General features: G+C 40.4%; 1 protein-coding gene across 1 annotated transcript; it reads left to right on the forward strand.

Annotated features, from left to right (window-relative positions):
* Window positions 1–228: 228 nt before the first annotated feature.
* PALB2 (partner and localizer of BRCA2) lies at window positions 229–25,805 on the forward strand. Its single transcript, XM_008697160.2, has 13 exons — window positions 229–276; window positions 2,022–2,081; window positions 2,217–2,319; window positions 4,328–5,809; window positions 9,460–10,274; window positions 10,632–10,703; window positions 13,191–13,352; window positions 15,063–15,148; window positions 15,829–15,990; window positions 17,031–17,147; window positions 20,896–20,983; window positions 23,402–23,550; window positions 25,406–25,805. Exons 1-13 carry the CDS (start codon window positions 229–231, stop codon window positions 25,611–25,613), a joined length of 3,552 nt encoding a protein of 1,183 aa, XP_008695382.2. The 3' UTR covers window positions 25,614–25,805.
* Window positions 25,806–26,818: the final 1,013 nt, after the last annotated feature.

Consider the following 26,818-nt stretch of genomic DNA (forward strand, 5'->3'; position numbering starts at 1 on the left):
CATTACTCGGCCGTCTCCTGCTGCGCGTGCGCAGGCCGAGGGATGGCTGTAATTGGCCCGGGGTGACGGCGCGCGATTACGGTTTGTGCAAGCTGGTGGCGCGCCGCGGTTAACTCGGGCGCTCGGTGGCATTCCCGGGCGCCTCCGGGGCTCAGGGCCAGCCGGGACCCTTGAGTCCGCAGGCCCGGGGCACGCGACGGCTGCTCGTTCCGTTCGGCTTCCAGCCCGATGGAAGATCCTCCCGGGAAGCCCCTCAGCTGTGAGGAGAAGGAAAAGGTGCCCTGGGTGTGCGGGAAGGGCTGACTCGGACCTGACCTAGGATTTTAGGCGCGTCTTTGTTTCCTCGACCGCCCGGGGGTGGCAGTGACCTCTGACCTACGCTTTTTGGACGCAGAGGACACCGGGAGTGAAAATATGAAGAGCCCTGTGCTCACGTGGAGTCATTTAAAAAACAAGTTTTCTTACACCAGTGATGCATAAATACGAAATGTAAAATTCTGGATAAAGCCAAAGTCCCCTTTGACATCCTCCCCACTCCCACACACTCTCTCAACTTTGGCTTCTCCCACCCACTCCCTTAAGTAGATCTCTGAACTGCCTGATGCTGCAAATCTTTTTGAGCGCGTATGTGTACGTGGGTGTGGTGGACGGAGGTGGGGGATTTGGAAGGTTGTGATTGTATTCCCTAACCACCAAAAAGTAGTGTGTATTTTTTGTTCAGAAATGGTATGATCTGAATGGTTCTGCAACTTCCGTTTCACTTCACGTTTCATCCATGTCACTTCATGTTAACCTACCATACTTTTTAAAGTTGTATATAGTGTTATGTATTACGGAAGTGCCATCTTTTCATTAGACATTACTCTGCCGAGAGAGTTTTAGGTTTCCAGCTTTTGCTTCTATGACAATGCTGCTCTGACCATCCTTACCCATGCCACCTTGGGCTCCTGCTGATGATGTTAGCCTGAATGTATCTGTGCTGGCTGTCCAGGCATTGTGCTAAACCCTTCATTCACATTAGTTCATCAGTCCTCTTATCCCAGCCTACCTTCCAGTGGAGGGTGAGTTAAGTCCAAGTCAACAAGATAGTTGTCAAATGTTGATAAGGCTGGTGCTAAATAGGACCCTGTGAGAAGCAAAATACTAGTTTGCTAAGAGCACAGATTCTAGAACCCAACTACATAGGTTTGGATCATGCCATTTATAAACTGTGTGATTTTGGACAAATTGCTTTCCCTCTGATCTTCCCAAAGCTACCTCCTTCCTTCTTCAGGTCTGGGCTCAAATAGTAGTCCTCAGAAATGCCTCTCTGGCCACTCTACCTAAAGTAGCTCAGGCACTCTCACATCTCCCTGTCCATCTGGGTTTTAAGTACCATGTGATATCATCTTATTTGTGTATTTGTTTTCTTGTTAATTATCCGTATCCCTCACTTGTGTGTAAGCTTGACAACTCTAGTTCTAGCATCAGAGATTAACAATAACTGACACGGAGTGGTTATCAGTTACTGTTCTAGGTTCTGCAGGTACCTGGACCATTAACTGACGAGATTGATTTGCTGGATGAGTGTCTGAGGATGACAGCTCCTGCCACCTTCAGGAATCTCACAGTGAGATGGAGGGAAACAAGTAAATAGACAGCATAGTATATAATAAATATTGTGATAAAGGAAGCACAGTGGAGAGGTGGAATGTCCCAGCTGGATTTCAGGAAGGACCTAGAAGTCTACCCTGGGGAAATAAAAATCTAAGTTGAGTCTTGAGGAATCAGTAGGACTTAGCAAAGTGAGTTCAGGAGGAAATGCTCCAGGTGGTAGGAACCATTGAAGTAAAGGTGCTGAGGTATTAGCTTGGTGCTTTGTGAGAACCGAAAGTAGTGTGGGCACCTGCTACTCCCTCCTCTGTCTGTTGCTGAGGGACCCGCTAAGCACTGCATACTCAGGTTTGACAGGCACTGTATCCCTTCTCTCTGACTCTTCCTTTCTACCTGCTCAGTATTGTTTGCTGTTTTTCTTCTTCCAGTTGAAGGAAAAATTAGCATTCTTGAAAAGGGAGTACAGCAAGACACTGGCCCGCCTTCAGGTGAGTGAATCTTATTCTCTCAAATTGAAGTATTGTAGTATGAACATATACAAACAATTTTTCATAATAATAAAGGTTTAAAAAAACACCTCTTTTTCTTAAGTTTGTTCCTTGAGCTGCTTTTGTTTTCTCTAGCGTGCCCAAAGAGCTGAGAAGGTTAAGAATTCTATTAAAAAAACAGTGGAAGAACATGATTGCTTGCTCCAGCAGGAAATTTCATCACAGCTAAAGCACTCAGGTAAAGCTAGCCCATTTACTTATGCCTGCTTTATTCATCTTCCAGGTGTATTTGGTCGTTTTTTTCTCACAACCAGAAGATAAGGACAAGCAATAAACTCTCTTTAAAGTGTATGTGTAATTCAGTGGTTCATTGTATACTCACAACATTGTTCAACTATCATCATCACCTAATTCCAGAATATTTTCACCACCCCAAAAAGAAGTCCTGTACCCATCCTACTGCTAACCCCTGACAACCACTAATCTACTTTCTGGCTCTGGGGATTTACCTGTTCTGGGCATTCCATATGAAGGGAGCCATATGATATGGGATCTTTTGTGATTGACTTCTTTCACTTAGCATGATGTTTTCAACAGTCATCCCTCTGTACTTACATCCAAGCATACATTAATACTTCACTTCTTTGTGCAGCTGAATACTATTCCATTGGATAGATGTTTATATAGCCACAGTTTATATATCCATTCATCAGTTGATGGACATTTGGGTTGTTTCTACTTCTTAGTTATTATGAATTTTGGCCATTATGCTGCTATGAACATTCATATGTAAGTATTTGTGGGGATGTATGTTTTTGGTTCTTTCAGGTTTATAACTAGGAGCAGAAGTGCTGGGTCATATGGTGATTCTCTGTTTAATTTTTTGAGACTGCCAAACTGTTTTCTGCAATATCAGTACCATTTTACATTCCTACCATGATACGCAAGGGTTCCGGTTTCTGCACATCCTCACCAATACTTGTCATTTTCCATTTTTTAAATTATAACCATCCTGGTGGATGTGAATTTTTATCTAATTATGGCTTGGATTTGCATTTCCTAGTGACTAATGATGTTGAGCATCTCTTCATGTGCTTGTTGGCCATTTGTATATCTTCTTCAGGGAAATATCTATTCAAGTCCTTTGCCAATATTTTAATTAGGTTACTTGCCTTTTATTGTTGAGTTGTGAGTGTTCTTATATTCTAGCTACTAGATCCTTATCAGATACTTCATAAATATTTTTTCCCATCCTATGAGAATGACCTGTTCTTTTGGTTGGATTGTTTATCAAGGTGCTCTTTCCCCTCTCAACTTTTAGAAATTACACTTATTGTGTAAACATTGGAAAGTATATACTGTATCATATACTTGAAATTTGCTAGGAGAACTGATCTTAAGTGTTCCCACCACACATATACACACACACATCATAACTATATAAAATGATGGATATATATATATATTTTTTAAAGATTTTATTTATTTATTCGACAGAGATAGAGACAGCCAGCGAGAGAGGGAACACAAGCAGGGGGAGTGGGAGAGGAAGAAGCAGGCTCATAGTGGAGGAGCCTGATGTGGGGCTCGATCCCGGAACGCCGGGATCACGCCCTGAGCCGAAGGCAGACGCTTAACTGCTGTGCCACCCAGGCGCCCCTGGATATATTTTTTTAAAGACATTTATTTGAGAGAGAGAGAATGTGGAGAGGAGGGGCAGAGGGAGAGGGAGAAAGAGAATCCCAAGCAGACTCCTGCTGAGCACTGAGCCTAACATGGGGCTTGATCCCATACCCTGACATCATGACCCAAGCCGAAATCAAGAGTCAGATGCTTAACCAACTGAGCCACCCAGGTGCCCCGGAAATGACAGATATTTTAATTAGCTTGATTGTGGTAATATTTCACAATGTATACCTATATGAAAACATCTCATTGTATACCTTAAATATATATAATTTTTATTGTCAAGTGTAACTAAGTAAAGCTAGAGAAAAAAACTAAGAGGAAAAGATGATTGCAATAAGGAATAAATTATCTTTTAGCTTAAAATCATTTTTTCCAGCACAATTCTGTTTACATTTACTTAAAATTATTAGTGTATTAGAATATTAAAAATTTGAACTTTGAAATACCATTGACTCTTTCTTAAATAAATGTATTTTTATATAAAACTTTAAAATAAATAATGGGATTTTTTGCTTCATTTGAAAGAAGATTACTAATTATATAATTTTTTTTCTCAGAACCTAAAAATAAAGTATCTCCTTGTGACACATTACAAATCAGCACTCATCTGGATGAAGAAACTGGAGAAAAGACACCTATCACACTTGACATTGAGCCTGAGTCCTTCAACCCTGGACATGGCCCTGTGGAGGAATTACATATACAAAGAATAGGTGATATCCAAGAACATTTTCTCTACCAGGTCAGTGGCTCTGGTGATAAGAAAAGGCAGAATAAGCTGCAAGGGAGAAGAAAAAAGCAGCAGAAGAGAACATCTACTCCACGAGTGAGAGAATCTTTCTTTGATGCGAATTCACTCATACTCTCTGGAAAAACACTAAAGGATCAGGAGGAAGTCAATAGAGAAAATCCTAGGACACCTGTAAACAAAAGAACTTGTCTTTCGAGTTCTACGTCTGACATTCCTGGTTCTCCAGCACCAGTGACAGAAACTAATATAAGGGGTGTATTAATTCCACCAACTGCCAAATCACAAAGCAGCGTCGATGCGCTCGTAAGAGGAAATAATTTCCCCAGGGTGCCTCCATTTGCTACATTTACTCTGTCAAGTAGCAGTAGCGGTCAGCACCTTGAACATAAGCCTCCTAAAGGTGACTGTGAACTCACAACTCACAATTTAAAAAACATTAACCCTGCTTCACCTGTAAACCTAGAGGCACAAAGCAGGAGAGTGACAGTCTCTGCAGATAACCCAGAGGTAAATAGAGCTATAAGTGCAAGTGGGCAGCGGCCTAGAAGTCCTGACTTAGAGGCAGTTAATTTATACTCTATAAATGAACTCGCTTATAACTTACCAGCCAATGAAAGCCAAAACTTAAAAGGACAGAATCACACAGAGGAGTCTTTAACATCTCATAACACTCTTGATGGTAGAAATGAAAGTCTTCAGAAAAATGAGGTTGTAAGTCAATCTAAGCGTCTTAGCCCAGAAATAATCTCTCCTGCTTCTGCAGAAAATCAAACACATTCTTGTACAATGCTGGAAGGCCTTTTATTTCCCGCAGAATATTATGTTAGAACAACACGACGCATGTCAAATTGCCAGAGGAAAGTAGCCCTGGAGGCTGTAATTCAAAGTCATTTGGGTGTCAGTAAGAAAGGGTCTAAAAATAAAAGTAAGGAGGCAACTAAAAATGTAAACCTTTGCAGTGAAGAAACTGACCAGAATGAAATTAGGACATCTGACACATGCACAAGACAAGCAAGTTCCAAAAGACCTCAGAAACGTCTCTTGTTAACTGAAATCAGCTCTCCCCCCGAGCCCACTAAAGATAACCTTCCCAGGAAGGCAGTTACGCAGCCATCTCGTAGAAGACACGGAGGAAAAAGAAAGTCAATCTCCCCGCCTGTATCAGAGCATCATGAACTACTTTTGCCAATCCGTGGGACGACAATTGTTGATCAATCCAAGGAAGAAGTCACCTTACATGAAGATCAGAATGAAAAGGCAATTAGTCATGGTAAGAAGAGAATTAAAGGTAAATCAAGGTGTGGTTGATGATGGTAGCCAATACTTACTATGTGCTTGACTATGTGCTTGGTACTTTTTTAATTTATGAGAGAGAGAATGGGGGGAGGGGCAGAGGGAGAGGGACAAGCTGACTCCATGCTGACTGTGGAGCCTGACACAGGGCTTGATCTCAGGACCCTGATATGACCTGAGCCAAAACCAAGAGTCGGATGCTTAATTGAGCCACCCAGGTACGCTGTGCCTGCTACTTTTTAAATATTGTGCAGATACTAACTCCTTGAATCATCACAGCAACCCTACATGAGGCAGAATCTATTTTTAGCCTCACCTTATAGACTTACAGGAAACTAAGGCACAAGGAGACTGAAGTGACTAATTCATTCGAGTGACAGAGCCAGGATTCAAACCTGGCAGTGTGATACCGGAGTTCACAAGTGTGGTTGAAAAGTGGACATTGAAAAGGAAAATATATTAGATATTCACCTAAAATTAGTATTTATTCAGGTACAACGCAGTCTATTTATAGAGAAAAGTTTTATAACCTACAGAGGAAGTGTTTTTGAGGTAAAAAATGTGTGTCAGAGTGAGTCCACTCATAAACTCTTAGGAATGACCGTGTAGGGGGCACCTGGCTGGCTTAGTCCGTAGAGCATGAGACACTTGATCTCGGAGTTGTGAGTTTGAGCCCCACGTTGGGTGTAGAGATTACCTAAAAATAAAAATCTTAAAAAAAAAAAAAAAAGGGGGAATAACTGTGTAGTAAAATGCAATACACCTGAGCAACTTTTTTGGGTAATCTATCTACTATAGCCCCTCTGAGGTCTGCAGGACACAAAATTTTGGAGGATAGCAAATGACATAATTTAAATGTTTTTATTCATTTACTCTGGAGTTCTCACATTTGATAAAGCAAGCATAACAACCAGATAATTCATTCTGGTTCTGTGTTAGACCTCAGCAAACTTTCTTACACTAAAGGGCCAAATAGTAAATATTGTCTTTGTGCTCCGTCACAGCTAGTCAAGTATAGTGGGAAGGTAGCCACAGACAATATCTGAATGTGTTCTACTAAAACTGTATCTACAGGAACAGGCACCGTGTGTGCTGTGTGACTGCTCTATCGCATTTGGACACAGACTTCGGCCTATGGGCTATAATTAATTAATTAAGGGTTAATTAAAAGACCATAATCATTATGACTTTTTTTTATTGTCATCTTTAAGCCAACAAGAATACAAAGCAATTAGAAAGTAGGGCACTCCAGTAATAAACTAGAAACATTTTTTGGTGTACTTTGGAATAATCTGCTGTGATTTTCTTTTTTTTTTATTTTTTATTTTTATAATAATATTTTCTTATTATATTATGTTAGTCACCATACAGTACATCCCTGGTTTTTGATGTAAAGTTCGATGATTCATTAGTTGCGTATAACACCCAGTGCACCATGCAATACGTGCCCTCCTTACTACCCATCACCAGCCTATCCCATTCCCCCACCCCCCTCCCCTCTGAAGCCCTCAGTTTGTTTCTCAGAGTCCATAGTCTCTCATGCTTCATTCCCCCTTCTGATTACCCCCCCTTTCTTTATCCCTTTCTTCTCCTACCGATCTTCCTACTTCTTATGTTCCATAAATGAGTGAAACCATATGATAATTGTCTTTCTCTGCTTGACTTATTTCACTTAGCTTTATCTCCTCCAGTGCCATCCATGTTGGAGCAAATGTTGAGAAATCGTTCTTTTTGATGGCTGAGTAATATTCCATTGTATATATGGACTACATCTTCTTAATCCAGTTATCTGTTAAAGGGCATCTCAGCTCCTTCCACGATTTAGCTATTGTGGACAATGCTGCTATGAACATTGGGGTGCATATGGCCCTTCTCTTCACTGCTATGAATATTGGGGTAAATACCCAGTAGTGCAATGGCTGGATCATAGGGTTGCTCAATTTTTAACTTTTTAAGGGACCTCCACACTGTTTTCCAGAGTGGCTGTACCAATTTGCATTCCCACCAACAATGTAGGAGGGATCCCCTTCTCCACATCCTCTCCAACAATTGTTTCTTGCCTTGTCAATTTTTGCCATTCTAACTGGTGTAAGGTGGTATCTTAGTGTGGTTTTGATTTGAATTTCCCTGATGGCTAATGATTTTGAACATTTTTTCATGTGTCTGTTAGCCGTTTGTATGTCTTCATTGGAAAAGTGTCTGTTCATATCTTCTGCCCATTTTATGATTTATTTGTTTCTCGTGTATTGAGTTTGAGAAGTTCTTTGTAGATCTTGGATACCAGTCTTTTATCTGTAGTATCATTTGCAAATATATTCTCCCATTCCGTGGGCTGCCTTTTAGTTTTTTTTACTGTTTCCTTGGCTGTGCAGAAGCTTTTTATCTTGATGAAGTCCCACAAGTTCATTTTATCTTTTGTTTCTCTTGCCTTTGGAGATGTGTCATGAAAAAGGTTGCTTTGGCCGATGTCGTAGAGGTTGCTGCCTATGTTCTCCTCTAGGATTTTGATGGATTCCTGTCTCACATCGAGATCTTTCATCCATTTAGAGTTTATCTTTGTGTATGGTGTTAATATGCTGTGATTTCAGTAACCTGCTGTTACATTAAACATTTTTTCTTGAGGTGATCTTTACATTACATAAAATTAACCATTTTGAATTGAGTGAACAATTCACTGGCATTTAGTACATTCACAGTGTTGTGCCACCAGGACCCCTACATAGTTCCAAAACATGTTCATCACTCCAGAAGGAAACCCCATGCCCCTTAAGCAGTTCCTCCCCATTTCCTTTCCGCCTCCCCCCAGACCCTGGCAACCACCAGTATGTATTCTGTCTTATGGGTTTACTTGTTTTGAATATTTGCATATGAAAGGAATTAATACAGTATGTGACTTTTTGCATCTGGCTGCTTTCCCTTAGCTTACTTTCAAGATTCATGCATGTTGCAGCACGTATCCGTACCTCCTCCTTTTTTTATGGCTGAGTAATATCCCACTGTATGTATGTGCCACAGTTTATGCATTTATTAGTTGATGGATGCAGCTTTCCCCATCTTGGGCACTACTCCAGCTTTTGGCTCCCGAGCATGCTGTGACAAAGTGTGTGCAGATGTAGTTGGGCCAACTCGGTCTACATTTCGAATGCTGTAGAACGCCAGCTGCTTTAAGGGTAGTAAATTACTCTGCTTGAAAAGGGGACTTAAGTTTTTTTCAGTGAGATGAGCCAGCATTTTGTAGACTGCTCTGGTAGCCTGTTGGAATCATAGTTTTATAGCTGGAACCATATTTTTTTTTTAGATCAGAAAGGACTTTAGAGATTCTTAGTCCAGTTCCCTTAGGAGAGACCAGGGAAGGTGAAGTGAACCGATTTGCCCAAGGTAACAGTGGATCCATGGCAGAGCTGGGACTAGACTCTGGTCTTCCTTCTCCCGGCTAATGCCGTCAGCACCGTACTGTTTTTGGTACTACGGAAGGAGAACTGCTAGTTAGCCACCAACCTGTGGCTGACTTTTGAACCATTTACGGAGGTTTCAGAGTCCTGGATGGGAAGAATAATGAACATTTTGCACTGCTTTGGCATTCAGAAGCTCACACTCTGTTGGGTATTGGAGATTTGTTGTTACTGTCGTTCCTTTCTATTTTAGGGAAGGAAGATCACTGTCATAAAGAGGACTCCCTTTCTTCCGGAAATAATGCTTATCTAGCTTTGGATTCTGCTGTGTTCAGGGCTTCATTCCAGGAGAATGAAATGCTAAGTTTAAAGCAACTGTCGTCTTTTCTCAAAATCACAGATTTTCAGTTACCTGATGAAGTCTTTGGACCTCTTAAGCTTGAAAAACTGAAGTCCTGTTCAGAAAAACCGGTTGAGCCTTTTGTAGCAAACATGTTTGGACAGAAGCATCTTAAGGAGGGAAACTGTAGTGTTCTGGAAGAACTGACTCCTCCACAAATCGATATCGAAATGGAGGACTTGGAAGAGGAAATTCGTTTTCTCCCAAGAAAAGCACAACCTAAAACGTCAAACCTAACAAGCCGGTCTCAGAAGAAGGGCCTTTCTTCATCCATACTACTTTTCACTCCTTTAAATACTGGTGCCCCCGAGGATAATAACAGGACGACAGCAAACCTGTGTTCGCCTGCTTTCCCCATCTTAGGCACTACTCCAGCTTTTGGCTCCCAAGCACACTGTGACAAAGTGTCTGCAGAGGCTGTCGGGCCAACTTGCTCTACACCCCCACTTCCTCACTTAAAAGACAGTGATCAGAAACAACGCGACGGTTGGGCCAGCCCGTCAAAATCAGATGGCAGCCTGGTTGTGTCAGGTAGGGAAGGACAGCCTTCCTGTGACTCTGATTCTCGTCCCCAGGCAGCACCTCTTCCCACTGAGTCAGTTGCTCTCAAAGACAGTCAGCTGTGTGGAAATGCACAGCCGGAGTCATGGAAACAGTCCCCTGAACAGGTACAATCCACTTTCCTGGTGAGATTTTCTATGAAGGAATGAAATATCATAGTGAATTTGGACAGCATATGACTTTCTTACCCGTTGGCTTCTCAGTGTTTAAGAATACTTGAACATGTCTCTTTGATATGACTTCACTGAAACCATTAAGTTCAGTTGGGGGAAATTAAAGTTAAGAATGTATTTTTTAGATATGGGCGATCCAATGCCCTCTGTCATTAAGGAAGCAGTTGCATATGGAACTTGGCTGCTGTTATCAGAGAAGATAACACATACCAAGTAGACATGATGATGAATGAGCAAGGCAGGCAGACATGTATAAAGCCTAGAGTAACGGTGTGACTTTTATTTCCACAGCCTGAAGCAGCAGACCTTCCTACTTGTACTAGCTTAAACCCAGGCCGCCTTCAATTGGTTTCAAAGTTAAAGGTCAGAAGACTGTTCCTTTATAATGTGTCTTGTGTCTTACATGTAAAAAAAAGTTAATGAATTGCTAGGAAAATTGGGAAGAATTTGATCTATAGCTTCTCATTCTTAATTTTTAACACTAACATCAACTTGGTGAAACAGATCCAGAAAAACATTTAAATTCTTTGTTTTTCACAATACTTAGCTGTTATTTATGTTTTGAGATCTTCTCCAGAAGTTTATATGTCAAGCCATTGCCAAGAACAACTTAAGCTAGGTAACTCAACTTTGTATCTAAATTTAAATTAGGTATTTTGACAGAGAGGGAGAAAGTCATTCATGACCCTCCTATCCAAATGGTGTAGTGTTTCTAGAAGAAAATGGTGATTTATAAGAAAATGGGTAGCAGTTCTAGATTACAATGAATGGTTAATTTTTCATATGCTACGTGACATATATTTCTGAGAAATATAAGTTACAGTATTCTGTTAATGCTATTTCAGTAAATCCCAAGAAGTGGATTGGACCTGTGACCTAGTTAACTTTTTGTACATGGTAAGAGCACGGTACAGAGCACAGTTTCCCTATCTCTGCACTCTGGACATCGGGCTGGATAATTCTTTGTGGCAGGGGCTGTCGTGTGCATTGTAGGACATTTAGCGGCAGCCCTGCCTCTACCCTCTACTGGCTAGAGCCAGTAGCGCCCCGCCCCCAATTATGATAACCCAAAATGTCTGCAGGTATTTCTAGATACCCGCCAGGGAAAGGTTGCAAACCCCCTCCCAGCCAGGGACAACTGGTTGTAAAAGAAAGAGCTTGAAACCCGCATAAACTGTTTCTGCTGCTACTGGCTGTATGACCTTGGTCAAAGTATTTACCCTCTGAGCCCCAGATTCCTTTTGTATAAAAGATACATAGTAATGGTCATTTCAAAGCTATTCTTGAATCAGTTTTAATAACTTCATTTCTTAAAAGAATCAACCTTTTCATTTGTATTTTTCTAATTTGTAGGTAAAAAAGTTACTCATTATTCTAATAGGGTTTTTTTGTCTGTGTGTATTCAATTACACCTGTCTCTCTCCCTAGTCCCCATTTTCTCAAGTATTTTTTTGCCTGCATCAAACTTAAGAGATTTTCCATTCTGTGGGTCTCCCCAAAAAAACTAGTTTTTGGTTGTATTGATCGTTAATTAGGTTTTTTGGTTTCCTATTTGATTTATTTCTGTTTTTACCCTTAATAGTTCCTTCTGGGGGGCGCCTGGGTAGCTCAGTCAGTTAAGTTTTACCTTTGGCTCAGGTCATGATCCCAGAGTCCTGGGATAGAGTCCCTCATCGGGCTCCCTGCTCAGCAGGGAGTCTGCTGCTTGCTTTCCCTCCCGTTCATGCTCTCTCGCGCTCGCACTCTCTCTCAAATACATACACACATACATACATACACAAATCTTAAAACACAAAAAAACCCGGGAAGGCATCCAAGTAAGTGATATTGAGCAATTTACAGGTCTTATACTCTTCTTGTAGCCTATGCCAGGAAGGGACTCTAATAGTTCCTTCCGTTTTTCATTGTGCTTACTTTGTTCTTTTACTAACTTCTTGAGCTGTTTTCTTACTTTATTTTTATTTTTCTTAGTTTTTTTGATCAATGCCTTTATGATTATAAATTTCTTTTGGAAATACTATTTTGGCCATGCTCTGTGTGGTTGGATACACGGTGCCACCTTGTTCATTTGGAAATACAGCTGACTCTTGAACAACATGGGTTTGACCGGCAGAGGCCCACTTACATGCAAACTTTTTCTTTTTCAGTAAACACAGTATAGAATAGCAAATGTATATTCTCTCCCTTATGATTTTCTTCAGAACATTTTCTTTTATCTATACTTTATTATATACAGTATATAATACGTGTATCGTACCAAACATGTTGATTGACTGTTTTTGTTATCAGTAAGGCTTCCTGTCAGTAAGCTATTAGTAGTTAAGTTTTGGGGAAGTCAAAAGTTACATGCAGATTTTTCACTGTGTGGGAAGTCGGCGCGCCTGACCCCCACGTTGTTCAAGGGTCAGCTGTAGTATGTTGTTTCAGTTTTATTCCCTCTTCAACCCATGGGTGGTTCATCAGGATGTTTCATTTCCAAATGGGCAAGTTCTTTTGGGCTCTGTTTTATGATTAAATCTGAATCTGTTCCATTCTGGAGCTACACGCTATACATTTTTAGATCTATCATGATAGAAGTGTGTGGGGGCAATTTTTTTAGTACATAAATTTTTTTTTTTAAGATTTTATTTTTGAGTAATTGGCTTGAACTTACAACCCCAAGATCAAGAGTCACATGCTTCACCGACTAAGCCAGCCAGGCGCCCGCTCTTTCTTTTGACCTATGGAAAACTTTAATTACATTTTACTTGGTATTTAATCCTTATAACCCTACACTTTTCATACTTATTCTTTTCATGAAACAGACCCCAAGTATGACCTTAACGTAACTGTCGTTGCTGTTTATTTCAGAATCCTTCTGGTTCCTGTTCGGTGGATGTGAGTGCCATGTGGTGGGAAATAGCGGGTTCCAAAGAGCCATGTATCATAACTGCCTGTGAATACATAGTTTCTCTTTGGAAACCTCTCGATACTAGGCAGTGGGAAAAACTTTATTCCTGGCACTTCACAGAGGTACGTCAGAATCTTAGAGCTGAGCGCGGTCTTTAAAAGCATTTCCATGGTAATGTGGACAGGCAGCTACCAAGAATGGGACCCACGACCATGCAAGACAAAACCGAGATGAGTCATTTTTTCCACCATTTCATTATGAGTTTTCAGGCACAGAGAAACGTTGAACAGTAAGCACCCATATACCCACCATTTAGACGGCAGTGAACATTGTGCTTTGTTTATTTTATCACATGTTTTTTGAGAAATGGATTTTTATGCTAGACATGTTGGAGAAGCTTGGAATTTTGTGTGTTTTCTGACTTCTAAACTTGCTGATACCCATGTTCCTTTCCCCTCACCAAAGCATTGTTCCTGCTTTTCTTTATGTATTTTCTTCTAGTCCTTGTCCACCTTCATACGTATCTTACATGCTTACAATCCTGGTGCACTTAAAATTTTTAAATCTGCCTTTTCTCACTTAACATATGAACATTTTTCCTTGTTTCTACATAGTCTTCATACTTTATCTTGAATTTTATTTTTCCACCTTTTGGAAGTATGATTGACAAAATTGTAATATATTTAAGGTGTATAATGTGATGATTTGGTATTTTAGACACTGTGAAAGGACACACACAATCAAATTCATTAACATGCATCAGCTTGGGGTGCCTGGATGGTGCAGTCGGTTAAGCCTCCGCCTCTTGGTTCCGGCTCAGTTGTGATATCAGAGTCCGTGCTCAACACAGTCTGCTTGGATTCTCTTTCCCTCTCCCTCTGCCCCTCCCCATCCCGTGCACTCTCACTCTCTCTCTCTCTAAAATAAATAAAAATAAGCAACAGCAACAACAAAAAAACATGTATCAGCTCACATAGTTCCTTCTTTTTTTTGTGAGAACACTTAACGATCTACCCTTAGTAAATTTCATTGTTCTCCATCATATCCACAGCTTCTGGCACCGTGCTTTGCATAGTAGTGCTCAATAAATATTTATTGATGGGAATAAACTTATTTTATTATTTTTTTGAATAAACTTATTTTAAGATTTTTTTTTTGAGAGAGAGAACACGAGCAGGGGGGAGGGGCAGAGAGAGAGAGAGAGAAGCAGGCTCTTAGGTCCTGAGATCAGGACCTAAGCTGAAGGCAGACACTTAACTGACTAAGCCACACAGGCACCCCTTGAATAAACTTAGTTTAAATGGCTGCACAATGTTCCATTTGTCCACATGGCAGAATTTATTTAATTATTCCTTTATTGTTAGAAGTGTAGATTGTATTAAATAAATGCTACTATATACACGGTTTTGCATATAGCTTATTTAAATTTACAGCATGTAGAAAGAGGGTGTTTGGGACACCTGGGTGACTCGGTTGAGCATCTGCCTTTGGCTCAGGTCGTGATCCCAGGGTTCTGGGATCAAGCCCTGCGTCCGGCTCTCTGCTCAGTGGGGACCCTGCTTCTCCCTCTCCCTCTGCCTGCTGCTCCGCCTGCTTGTGCTCTCTCGCTGTCTCTCTCTCTGCCAAATAAATAAATAAAATATTTAAAAAGGAAAGAAAGACGGAAAGAAAGAAAGCAAAAGAAAGAAAGGGTGTTTGCTCACATTTGTTCGATATTTGAAACTGTCCTGGTGCAGTGAGAATAGAAGAGAACGTGACAAATTTTGGAAAATGTAGATTAATTAAAAATGAAACAACCAAGTATAATTTTTGGCTTCTTTGGTTTTATTTAGGTTCCAGTATTACAGATAGTTCCAGTGCCTGATGTTTGTAATCTCGTGTGTGTGGCTTTGGGAAATTTGGAAATCAGAGAAATCAGGTATATAATTCTCAAGAAGTAGTTTTTTCTTTTCCTTTTATCTTTGTCTCTGTCAGCTTGTTTTGAGTGCAGGTTATAACTTAGGGTTGAATCTGGAAAGAATCTAAATTTAGGGACACCTGGCTGGCTCAGTCGGTAGAACATGTGACTTTTGATCTCAGGGTTGTGAGTGCAAGCCCCCTGTTGGGTATAGAGATTACTTAAAAATGAAATTGTTAAAAAAAAATCTAAATTTAGATCCCAGAGATATTTGTTTTAAATATTTAAAATTAAATTTTTTTTAATTTAAATTTAATTTAAATTAAATTTTAATTTAAAATTAAAAATTTAAAAACTGATAGGGCTTTATCAGTGGAATGATATCCCTGACTGAAGTTTCCATTTAAAATTGGAACTTCGGGGTGCCTGGGTGGCTGAACTGGTTAAGCTCTGACTCTTGATTTCAGCTCAGGTCATGATCTCAGAGTCATGAGATCAAGCCCTACATCGGGCTCTGCGCTGGGTATGGAGCCTGCTTAAGACTCTCCCTTTCTTTCCCTTTGCCTCTTCCCCCTTTCTAAAAAATAAAATAAAATAAAATAAAATAAATAAATAAAAATAAAAATAAATTGGACCTTAGTCTTTTCATATTAAAGGCTTATTTCTGACTTCTCCACATTTTCCTCTATACTTGGTTTTAGGGCATTACTTTGTTCCTCTGATGGTAAACGTGAAAAGCAAGTACTACTGAGTTCTGGAAATATAAAAGCTGTGCTTGGCCTGACAGAGAGGAGGCTAGTCAGTAGCAGTGGGACCCTTTGTGACCAACAAGTAGAAATCATGAAATTTGCAGAAGATGGAGGGTAAGATGGTTGGTTTTAATTACTAAAGAATGCTTTTATCACGGGCTTTCAGAGAAAGTCGGATCACTAGCCTCCCGTTTTTCTGGGCTGTAGGTGTTGTATACCAGGTTCTGCCTCATACAGCCTCAGGCTGTATCATGGAAGCAGTTTAGAGAGGGCGAAGCTCAATGTAGCCAGAGGGAAGCCAGTGGAGTGGAGATGCTCAGCAAACATAGTTTGTTCTTTCTTCAGTCTTCTTTGAAATCTCTGTGTACCGCTTAAATATCACAAATGTCTTAGGATCCTAGACTCCTCTTGTTCCGCACTTGGTTTCCATTGCTTCAGTTACCATCTAGATGCTGACTGCTTGCAAACGTATATTTCTAGCTCTGAGCTCTCTCTCAGCGTCTAGACCTGCTGTCTGTCTGTTAGACATCTTGTGGGTATTTCAGATTCAACATGTTGAAAATGGAACTCATAGCATCCTCTATATCTGTTATGTGCTTGTTACACTTTATTGTGATTATTTATGTCTTTCATAATAACAGAGGGCAGGGACCTTGTTTGTCTTATTTATTTCTTATCCGTTGTAGTAATCTAGGCAAGAGACAACTGCTTGCTTAAATTAGCAAAGTATTAATGGAGACAAGGAGAAACATGGATTTGAGAAAGAGGAGACTAAAATCTTTAGGGCTTGGTGATTGAGTAGGTAGGAAAGAGACAAGGGTAATATCCAGGTTTCCGCATTTGTCACCTGGGTAGACAGTGACACAGTTTGCTGATATAGGAAGGAATGCAGAAAGAAACACAAGGTTTAAAGAGAGACCTGGTGAGTTTAATTTTGGATATGATGAATTTGAGGTGCTTGCAAATATATCCAGGTAGATAATATGAAAGTAATATATGTTCATTGTAGAAAATTTAGAATACGTGTTTTCTAGTTGAAATTTTTTCTAGTATTAGATTAGTGTGTATTATGCATAGTTCAGTAATATGTACAAGGGCTGCTTAGAAACTGCTTTGGTACAAAGTGCTGATTTTTAATACTGTTTTAAATGCAGAAACAAAGAAAAACAATTTTTGATGTCCCCTGAAGAGACTGTACTAACTTTTGCTGAGGTCCAAGGGAGGCAGGAAGCTCTGCTTGGTACCACTATCATGAACAACATTGTTATTTGGTAAGCTTTCTCTCGAGGTCCTCCCATTTCCTCGTCTGTAATATACATCTAATTTCACAGGGTTGTTTAGATAAGAGACTGTAAATATGATTGTGTTTTGGGGCACCTGGGTGGCTCAGTCAGTTAAGCGCCCAACTCTTCATCTCAGCTCAGGTCTTGATCTCAGGGTCACGAGTTCAAGCCCCATGTTGGGCTCCATGCTGGGCGTGGAGCCTACTTTAAAAAAAATGATTGTGTTTTTGTTTGTTTGTTTCTCAACAAGAACATCATATTAATACAGACATTGTGGAAAAGCTCAGTCTGAGTAGATTATTTTAAAATAAGTGAAACTTTACTCTTGTCAAAAAGGTACAATTGTTTCTGCTTCTAGTTAATGGCTTTCATCAGGCCAAATCTCTTACCTCAAATAACTATAAACTCTGAACAAAGTATAAAAAACAAATATTTAAAGGCACTGGGGAGTGAGAAAAAGAAGAAAGGTACTGGAGCGGGTTCAACAGGAAATATCAGTGGGCAAGTTTCCCGTTCCTGTTCCTTTAGCTAGAGGGTGAGCCCTAGTCTGCGTACTGGGAGACAAAAAACCTGATAGAAAACCTTCTGTCCTACTGGCTTAAAGAACCAAAGGACAGAGTTGACGGTGACCACATTAGCTAGAAAGTAGGGAGAGAAATCCCCAAAAAGAGAGCCACAGAATGAGCCTCAAATTCTGGAAAGCTTTACCTAGTAATCTGGCTGGCCTTTAAGCTACATATGCACAGGGCAGACTCGAAGCAGCCCAGGTAAGGCAAAAAGGACTGAATTGGGTTTTCAGCATTTGCAATTTTAGTTGAGCCAAATTAACTGTTTACTAGGGGAAAATAATATTCTTCAGAGGAATCTAACAGAATCCAGGGTTTATGTGACATGTCGTTAATAATGTCTAGAATACAATACAAAATTATAAAATATGTGTGTTTAGAGGAACCAAATTAATGAATTTGTAATAGAAAGACTGAGTCAAGGAGTCCCCAGGCACCTGTCTTTCCTGACCCAGGGAGAACCATATCCAGCCAAAGGCATTTTCAAAGTTAATTTCTATTAAGAAGATAAGTAGTTTCTTTTTTCTTTCTTCAGAAGCCCTCTCTTTTAACTGGTTCCTTAGGGCCAGGATGGGTCTTGGTAAGAGGAAGTTGTGATATTAATGTCCCTGCTACCCCACATCTTCTGCCCTGTCCAACACTAACTCTCTAGTAGTAAACCAGGAAAGCATGGTCCTTGAGAGAATCTTTGTCCCCATCTCCCCACGAGGGAGCCTCTGAAATTTGACCATGTTCTAATCTTCCAGGAGACCCTGTTTTCAGATGGCCTACTGTCTAGAGCACGAGATTTCCACTTCTGGCACTTTGCTCAGTGTTTGTGCATGAAGGTTATTTGAGGACAATATTCTTTACAAAAGTTGTCTTTTCTGTTCTTTCTGGTATTTCAGTAGTCCGGACCTTCATTACTTGGTTCCTGGACTATTAATATAATCTAGTAATTGGTCTCCTTGCCATCAATCAATATCGCACCTCCAGATCTTCTTTTATGCTATTACTGTATAAACATTCTTTCTCCCAGCATTAACATTCTTCCTCCCAGCCCTCCCCACTCCCCGAGAAATAAAACCTTCATGGAGGCCCACGTGTTGGTTTGCTCTCTTCAGCTTCCCTTTCCCCAACGCTTTGGTACAAGAATTTCTCTCCAGCTAGTCCATACTCCTTAGCTCCCAGTTTTCTTCCCATCCTTCAGTTCTCCCTTTTTTCTAATAGTAACCTTTTGGCATTTTATATAATGGATCACAACAGAATTTGAGGTTGGGAGGGACCTCTCTACTTAGCTTCTAAGTCTAAGTTTAAGGGGTATCTTTAGCCCCATAGTTGCCTTGAGCTCAGTCTTCATTGACATCTCCCTCTCTGAATTCATATTGCCCTTATTTTTTTTAAGTTTTTAAATATTGTATTTTTACATATAATTTAAATACAATAAATATTGTATTTAAAAGAAGTATTTTAAATATCTTATTTTTAACTTAGCATAGGCTACTTTGTATCATGGAAGTCCTTGAAGATAGGTACATATTTTCTATCTATTCTGAGTGCCTGCCTTAGATCCTTGTCTAGGGTACTTAAAGATGTATAGGTCATATTGTCTATCAAAAGCTATCATTTGCTTTTTGGGCTCTATATACTTTATATTTACACATAGTAGTTGGTCACCTTTCCTGTTTAACTACTGATATGTTACATGTCTATAAAGTAATTCATGTTATACTCAAGGTTACAGTGGTGCTTTTAGAGGTCTAAATATTTAATCTTGGTCAAACTGTATTAACTGAACACTCATCTTTCAATCATTTAATAGATATTTGAGTCTTTACTTATATACTGCTTTCTAGGAGAGATGTAGATATGAATCCTTGTTCCAAGGCCTCTAAAGTCTAGTGAGTAAATAAGATTGCTTTATGATTCAAAGTGTACGATTCCAATCGAATTCCCTTACAATTCAGACAAGGTCAAAGTGAGAGAAATTTGGACAGAGTGCTTTGGGACTCGGGGAAAGAGCGGTTACTAAATACAGAGCGTGTACCAACTTCTGTAGGGGATAAACCCACTGTTGTCCCTGGTGAGGAGAACCTTGTGTATGTACTCGAGCATTTAGTTTTCCTTCTTCAGTTTTTATACACAGAACCTGGTCCACAGAAAGTTCGGACGTGTTTATTGAATGAATACATTACACCCTGTTACAGTATACATTACATAAAAAATGCATATGGACAGTACTGTAGGGAAATGGAGGAGCAGTGATTTCTGTGGGTTGGTGCAGACTGGGAGAAGTGAGAGAGTCTAGTTGAGCTCCTGCCGCTGGGCAGAGGCAGGACATAATCGAGGCGGTAAAGGAATAGAAGGGCATTGGTGCATAACAGGGATGGGAACTGGTCAATAATGGGGAGGGCGTTGGGAGACTAGCTTGAGCGAAGGTGCAGAGCCAGGAATATGCATAATGGGGAGCAGTGAGTAATGTAGTATCACAGCACTGGATTCATGAGGATTATAAATACCACAAAGAAGAACGTGGACTCTATCTCATGGCTAATGGGAAGCCACCTGAAGATTTTTCATCAGTAGAGTCCCAGGATAGCACAATTATCAGCGTCACAAATAACCCCAAGGAGTGGTTCCAACAGACTTTTCCTTCTTTCATTTCACGCTCTTCTCTCTTCTTTCATTTCTTACCCCACCTTAGTCTTCCCGTCACTTTTCATTACATTAATCTAGCTCTAGTATGAACATGTTATAGAGACAGAATTATAAATCTGTTGTGGGTGTAGTCTCCCATTGAACCAAATTTGGTTTCCTGACCATTGTGTCCTATAGAAAATTTAGGCATAATAAGTGTGACAGAATCATAATGCTAGAGTCATACCGTGTGCCTGATTTCAATACCTAGTCACGTGAGATAAGGGAAAACTTTTCTCATGGAGTTTGGAGAGATTGATTCCTAGTGACAAAGCAGATTCAATCTAAGGTTGAACTGTCAAGTTAAACCACTGGCAATGTTAACCAATAGCCCTTATTTTTAGCTAAATCTGTAACTAAACAAAACTAAGGTATCGTGTCCCTTAGTTTCTCCCTTGGTCACTTCCTAAAGGATGCTGTGATAAATAGAATATTATGTAAAAACCAGGTTGCTGGAAGAATTGTTATCAGTTTATTTATTTTTGGTGTCTAAGGAATTTAAAAACTGGTCAGCTCCTGAAAAAGATGCATATTGGTGATTCCTACCAAGCTTCAGTCTGTCACAAAGCCTATTCCGAAATGGTAAGTAATCTGCTGGGATTTTGTCTACTTTGTGTGTTGCAGTTGGTCTCACTGAGTAAGAGCGGTAGTTTAGTAAGAGGTAATTAACAGACCCTCTCTGTTGCCTTTTTTTTTCAAAATTGGATAACAGTGTTTGTCCTTACTTGAAATTCGTGGATGAGAATAAGCATGGGTCCAATGTGACGGCTCAGTAAATTTTCTGGCTGTATGACCTAAGAGCAACATTTATTTCTACCTGTGAATTTCTACCAAGAAATATCATGCCTGTTACCAGACTTGGCTCCCGACCACATTGCCATGAATGATGTATGATGTGACTGAGTACCTTCAGAGAGGATGATTAAATGGTCCTAGACATGTATTTCCCTTAGGCTTTAGTGTTCTCACATGGAAACAGAACACGGCTTCTCAGCCACCGTGTTAGTAGACTTGGCTCACCGTCTAGTTTGGACATCTGAATGGGCTGATGGCAGCTTCCCAGGAGTCAGGGGTAACTCTTAAGTACCCACCGTTGAGCCACAAGCAAAGGCAGTAGCAGATGGCTCCACACTTGTATGGAAACCGACTTTCCCAGCCTCAGTGGCAGCCCTGTGCACGTCAGCACCCCAGGGTTGGAATGCAGAGGACACACCTTTCCCTAGGATCTGTGGAATCGATCTCAGAAGTCCTGTGATCTTAGATAATCTGTCACATTATCTTGAGGCTAACTTTTTTTTTTTTTAAGATTTATTTATTTGAGAGAGAGAGTGGGAGGGGTGGAGGGGCAAAGAGAGGGAGAGAGAAACTTAAGCACACTCCATGCTGAGCACAGAGCCTGACACGGGGCTCGATCTCAACTCTGAGGTCACGACCTGAGCCGAAACCAAGCGTCAGATGCCTAACCTACTGCACTACCCAGGCGCCCCGAGGCTAACTTTTTTCATCCTTAAAATAAGAGGGTTGAATTCGCCTCTGGAATTGTTACATTTCCCTACTAGGCATTGAAATGACTCTATATCTTTGTTATTACAACATTAATACCCACCTGATAATAAAACATTTAACATAGGGGCGCCTGGGTGGCTCAGTCGTTAAGCGTCTGCCTTCGGCTCAGGGCGTGATCCCAGCGGTCTGGGATCGAGCCCCACATCAGGCTCCTCTGCTAGGAGCCTGCTTCTTCCTATCCCACTGGGAACACAAGCCTGCTTGTGTTCCCTCTCTCGCTGGCTGTCTCTCTCTCTGTCAAATAAATAAATAAAATCTTAAAAAAAAAAAATTTAACATAGAAATCAGCAGACTTTGTAAAAAAGACTAGGTGGTTAAAAAAAAGACCAGATGGTAAATATCTTCAGGTCTGCAGGCCACATGGTCTGTGTTGTCCCTGCTCTGCTCTGCCACTGTGGCATGAAGTCTGCCATAGATAAAATGAAAACACACGGGTGTGGCCATGCTCCGTGTAAACCTTTCTGGACAGTAAAATATTCCAGAACTTGAATTTCATATGGTTTTTTTCATGCATCACAAAATATTTTTCTTATTTTTTCCATCCATTTCAACATGCAGAAACCATTCTTAGCTCATGGGTCATGCAGAGATAAGCACTGAGCCAGATTTGGCCTGTGAGCCATCATTTGCCAACCACTAGTTAAGTGTATGGCATCTAACCTTTTCTTGACTTGGGTTTCTAATTATAAAAGTAATTCATTCTCATTATAAAAGTACAGTCATTCTAGAAATGTATAAAGTAGAAATGAATGTTATTAATCCTAATACGGTTCTATAATTAATTTTCCACATTTTACCCCCAAAGAGAATTGCTTTCAATATCATACATATCTGTGTGATATATTTGTCTCCACACACAATAATGTTATTATTAGAACATGTAATTTGAAAGCCGGGAGAGGTCTGTAACACTTTTTCCCCCAAAGACAACCATAGATGATGGTGTCTTTTTTTGGTCACTCTTAACTCTGTAAGTGCAAATAGGCTATACACAGACTGGCCTAAAAATCCAGTCACCACTTCCAAGATGATTTTTATGGGAAAATGTGTTCCAAGTTTTCAAAAGCCAACTTACCAATGAATATCTATAGTTTGAGGACTCCCTCTGCATGCTTATATGCCCTCTTTCCCTATGACGGCGTTTTCCTAAGTGGACGGCATGAGACGTTATTTGTATCTAAGGTGGAGGAAATTAACGCGTCCGCTAGCTTCCCACCTGCAAGGCTGGCTGAGCCCTGTGCTAGAGATGCCAGAAGTCCAGCTCAGTGATAATCTCAACAGGTTTTTTGTCTGAAAAAAATATGAGCTAGTGATTAAATCCTGCATACTGAAGAGACTATTGATCATTCTTGTAATTCTTTGGTTTTGTCTCTGCCAACACATTCTTTTCCCTCTTGCTGATTTATTTGGTTATTAATTTTTCTCTTAAATTAGGGGCTCCTGTTTGTTGTTCTGAGCCATCCTTGTGCCAAAGAGAGTGAACCACTGGGAAGCCCTGTGTTTCAGCTGATCGTGATGAACCCGAAGACAGCCCTGAGTGTGGGCGTGATGCCCTACTGTCTTCCTCAAGGGCAGGCTGGAAGGCAAGTGTGTGCTGCTGTTCACGGAGTATGACATTTAAGAAGGAATTTGTGCAAATACAAAAACCAGATATTTTCATGTCCCTTAGATGAGTGGAAAACATGCAATCCTGCAGAGAGTCGTAAGAATGTTAAGCAGGAAGAAGCGTAGAGCTTAGTAGATCCAGGTCAAACCCCAGATTCCCTACATTCTGATCCCCGCCAGTACGGAGTGGGATAGGTATTTTATGTGTATTCAAACTGTGTTTTTTCCCATAACAAAACCATTGGGGATACAAACAGTAATTGGTATTCTCTACAAAAATGTCCTTTCTGTAAAACCTAAATTCAGAAAGTTTTAAGTGTTACTTTAGGAAGGCATCTTTTACTTTGAAAACAGACTGAGTCTCCATCATGTAAGCAGTTGATATTTATCTGTTGACTGATGAGAAGAGCCACTTATCAGTGATACAGTTATTGGCATCCCAGGGGTTCTCTGAGCTATCTAGAGCTGTTGGCAGTGCTGGTGTTGTTAGGCCAACCCAGCAACATCTGAACGTGTCATTCCCAGAGATCATCTTTTTAACATTTGGAATTAGCAGCAAAGACTGGAAAATAGATCCAGGAAATCGAGATCCCAAAGTCTAGCTTTAACCATTTACAAAGATAAGGAACCTTGATAGGTACAGTGTATGTTTTTGTGTTCCTTTGGGTCTTGTACAAAGCTTGCTGGATCAGTGTTCTCAAAGACAGTCTCTCTCCCTATGTGCTTAGCCAGCAGTGGCATCTCTGCAGATGTTCTTAGCTTGACAGGAAGCTCATAACTATCATCTACAGTACATGCTTACCTATGGAACCTTTTTCTTTGGATTTGAAGAGAGAACTGTAGTCACTGGCCCAGAAATTGAGGATATAGAGAACTACTCGATCGAGCATTTCCTTCATCACTTTTCAAACCCATTCGTTTATCAAGCCTTGGAACCTGTCTAGGGCCAATTCTGAGAGGGCACTACTGTGTCTCATCTCTTGGAAATAGGGGAAAACTAGAGACCACTGTTCGGTGCATGAAATGCCATGAGGCTTGCAGTGTTTGGGAGCACGAAGGATAGAGGGGTACCTTAACTGACGGTGGAGGGCTGGGGCAGACTGTCAGGGAAGACTTTATGGAGTTTCAAAAGATGGGTTAGGAGTCAGCCACACAAAGTTGGGTGGGAGCCCAGGATAAAAAATACCATGCACGTTGCGCAGAATATTCCCTGAGTGTTGACAATGTCCCAGGCCGTCTTCGAGGTGCTGGGGGTATGTCAGTGAGGAATAACAACTAATTTATATCAAACACTTCCGGTGTATTAGGTACTGTACTGAGCTTTTTATATCAACTGATGAAGCCAAAGAACCTGCCCAGGGTCATACAGCTCTTGCTTTGTTAGAATTCAAATCCAGGCTGCTGCCTGCAGAGCCCCTGTCTTAAAAAGACAACTGGGTTTCTGCTTTATGATGTTTACATTTGGTAGGAGAGAGATCCACCAAATATGGAAATAGGATAATCTCACAAGTGAAAAGAAAACAGGAAATGCGATAGGGAACCGAATACATGTATACACTTGTGTAGACGGGAGATTGGATCTGACCCTTCTACAGAGGTGACAGGCCTGAATGCTGACAAAATTCCAGGCATGCAGGTGGTACACGGACTGGACACATGATTGGGTCCCAAACGATTTCATGCTTGCCAGCAGTCCTGGGGTGGCAAAAAAAGGTATCATATTTACAGGTATTTTTGTTCTTGGGGTTGCTTTGGGGAGCATGATTTTGGCTTAATGAAAAGAATTCTTTTGATAATGTGATTTGAACGGTTTCTTCTCTGCTTGATAATTAGGTTCCTGGAAGGGGATGTGAAAGATCATTTTGCAGCTGCAGTACTGACTTCTGGAACAATTGCCATTTGGGACTTACTTCTAGGTCATTGTACTGCTCTCCTCCCACCTGTCTCTGACCAGCATTGGTCTTTTGTTAAATGGTCAGGTACAGATTCTCATTTGCTGGCTGGACAAAAAGATGGAAATATATTTGTATACCGCTACTAATAAGATAAGAAGAAAACACAGGATTTCTTGACCAATTAGTACTTTATAGAGTTGTAACTGTAAAGACTATCTGGGTGTCATTTAAAATAATTACTTGTATTCATTCAGACACATTTTTTATTCTGATGGTAGCACACCACTGATCTTGAATGTTCATTTAGACTTATTTTTGGAGAAAGGATTTTAGGTTGATTTTTGTAATTCCTCACATCTGGACATTTGCTTTTAAAGGTGTACATAAAGCTTCAGATATTAATAAATATTTATTTTGATACATTCTGCTTAGCCTGTTTTTTTTCTATCCTTTTATGATCACTTTCAGAACAACTAGTTATTTTTCAACTAGAATACTTAGTGATGCTTGCATAATAAGTAAATTTCAGTTAACTTAGGATACTAACATGCAATATACTTTTTGTGCTATTTGTAATGCCTTATTTTTACATACCTACTAAAGGTAATATAAAGCCTGTTAAGGAATGCTGGTTTAGAAATGCCATTGTTCTTGTGTATTCTCACACGCATCCTTGAGTCAAGCGCCTGTGGTGTCACTAGAGTCACTTTGAGTCCACACGGTGGTATGCTCTGAGCCCATCATCTTCACCATTGCCTACTTGATTTGAGAGACAGAGATCCTTATGGTCCTAATCAGGTGGTGTCATTGGAAATTTTGCCCATGCAATAAGTACTTATTTGTTCAACATTCTTACTGAAGGAGTATATATTTATGATCCATATAACCTAACCATTTGCTCTGTCATTTCTCTTTTTTTTTTAAGATTTTATTTATTTGAGGGAGAGAGAGAGCGTGCAAGCAAAGGGAGAATCAGGCTCCCCGCTGAGCAGGGAGACCAACACGGGCCTCGATCCCAAGACCCGGAGACAATGACTTGAGCTGAAGGCAGATGCTTAACTGACTGAGCCACCCAGGTGCCCCTCTGTTACTTCTCAAGACACCTTTTTACAATGTTCACTAGTGTGGGTTTTGCTAACTTTATTATTTCCCTTTGATACATGTGCATAAAAGATTTAGCTTTCTCTCTTGCACTCGTTCTGTTCCCACTATCTCTACCTAAATGAAATACTTTTATTTGCTACCACATCATAGATAATAGCTTTTCACAAAGATTTCATTTACCCAGGGATCCTGAGAAACATCTCATCTATAACATTTTAGAGTTAAGAGAACAGTAGAGGTAAGCAGT

The sequence above is a fragment of the Ursus maritimus genome, unplaced genomic scaffold, assembly GCF_017311325.1.
Source record: "Ursus maritimus isolate PB19 unplaced genomic scaffold, ASM1731132v1 scaffold_2, whole genome shotgun sequence".
Taxonomy (NCBI): Eukaryota; Metazoa; Chordata; class Mammalia; order Carnivora; family Ursidae; genus Ursus; species Ursus maritimus.

Coding starts and splice junctions, on each gene's coding strand:
- PALB2 (XM_008697160.2), top strand. CDS start 229: ATGGAAGATCCTCCCGGGAAGCCCCTCAGCTGTGAGGAGAAGGAAAAG. Junction 277..2,021: donor GCTGTGAGGAGAAGGAAAAG/GTGCCCTGGGTG, acceptor TTCTTCTTCCAG/TTGAAGGAAAAATTAGCATT. Junction 15,149..15,828: donor TTGGAAATCAGAGAAATCAG/GTATATAATTCT, acceptor ACTTGGTTTTAG/GGCATTACTTTGTTCCTCTG.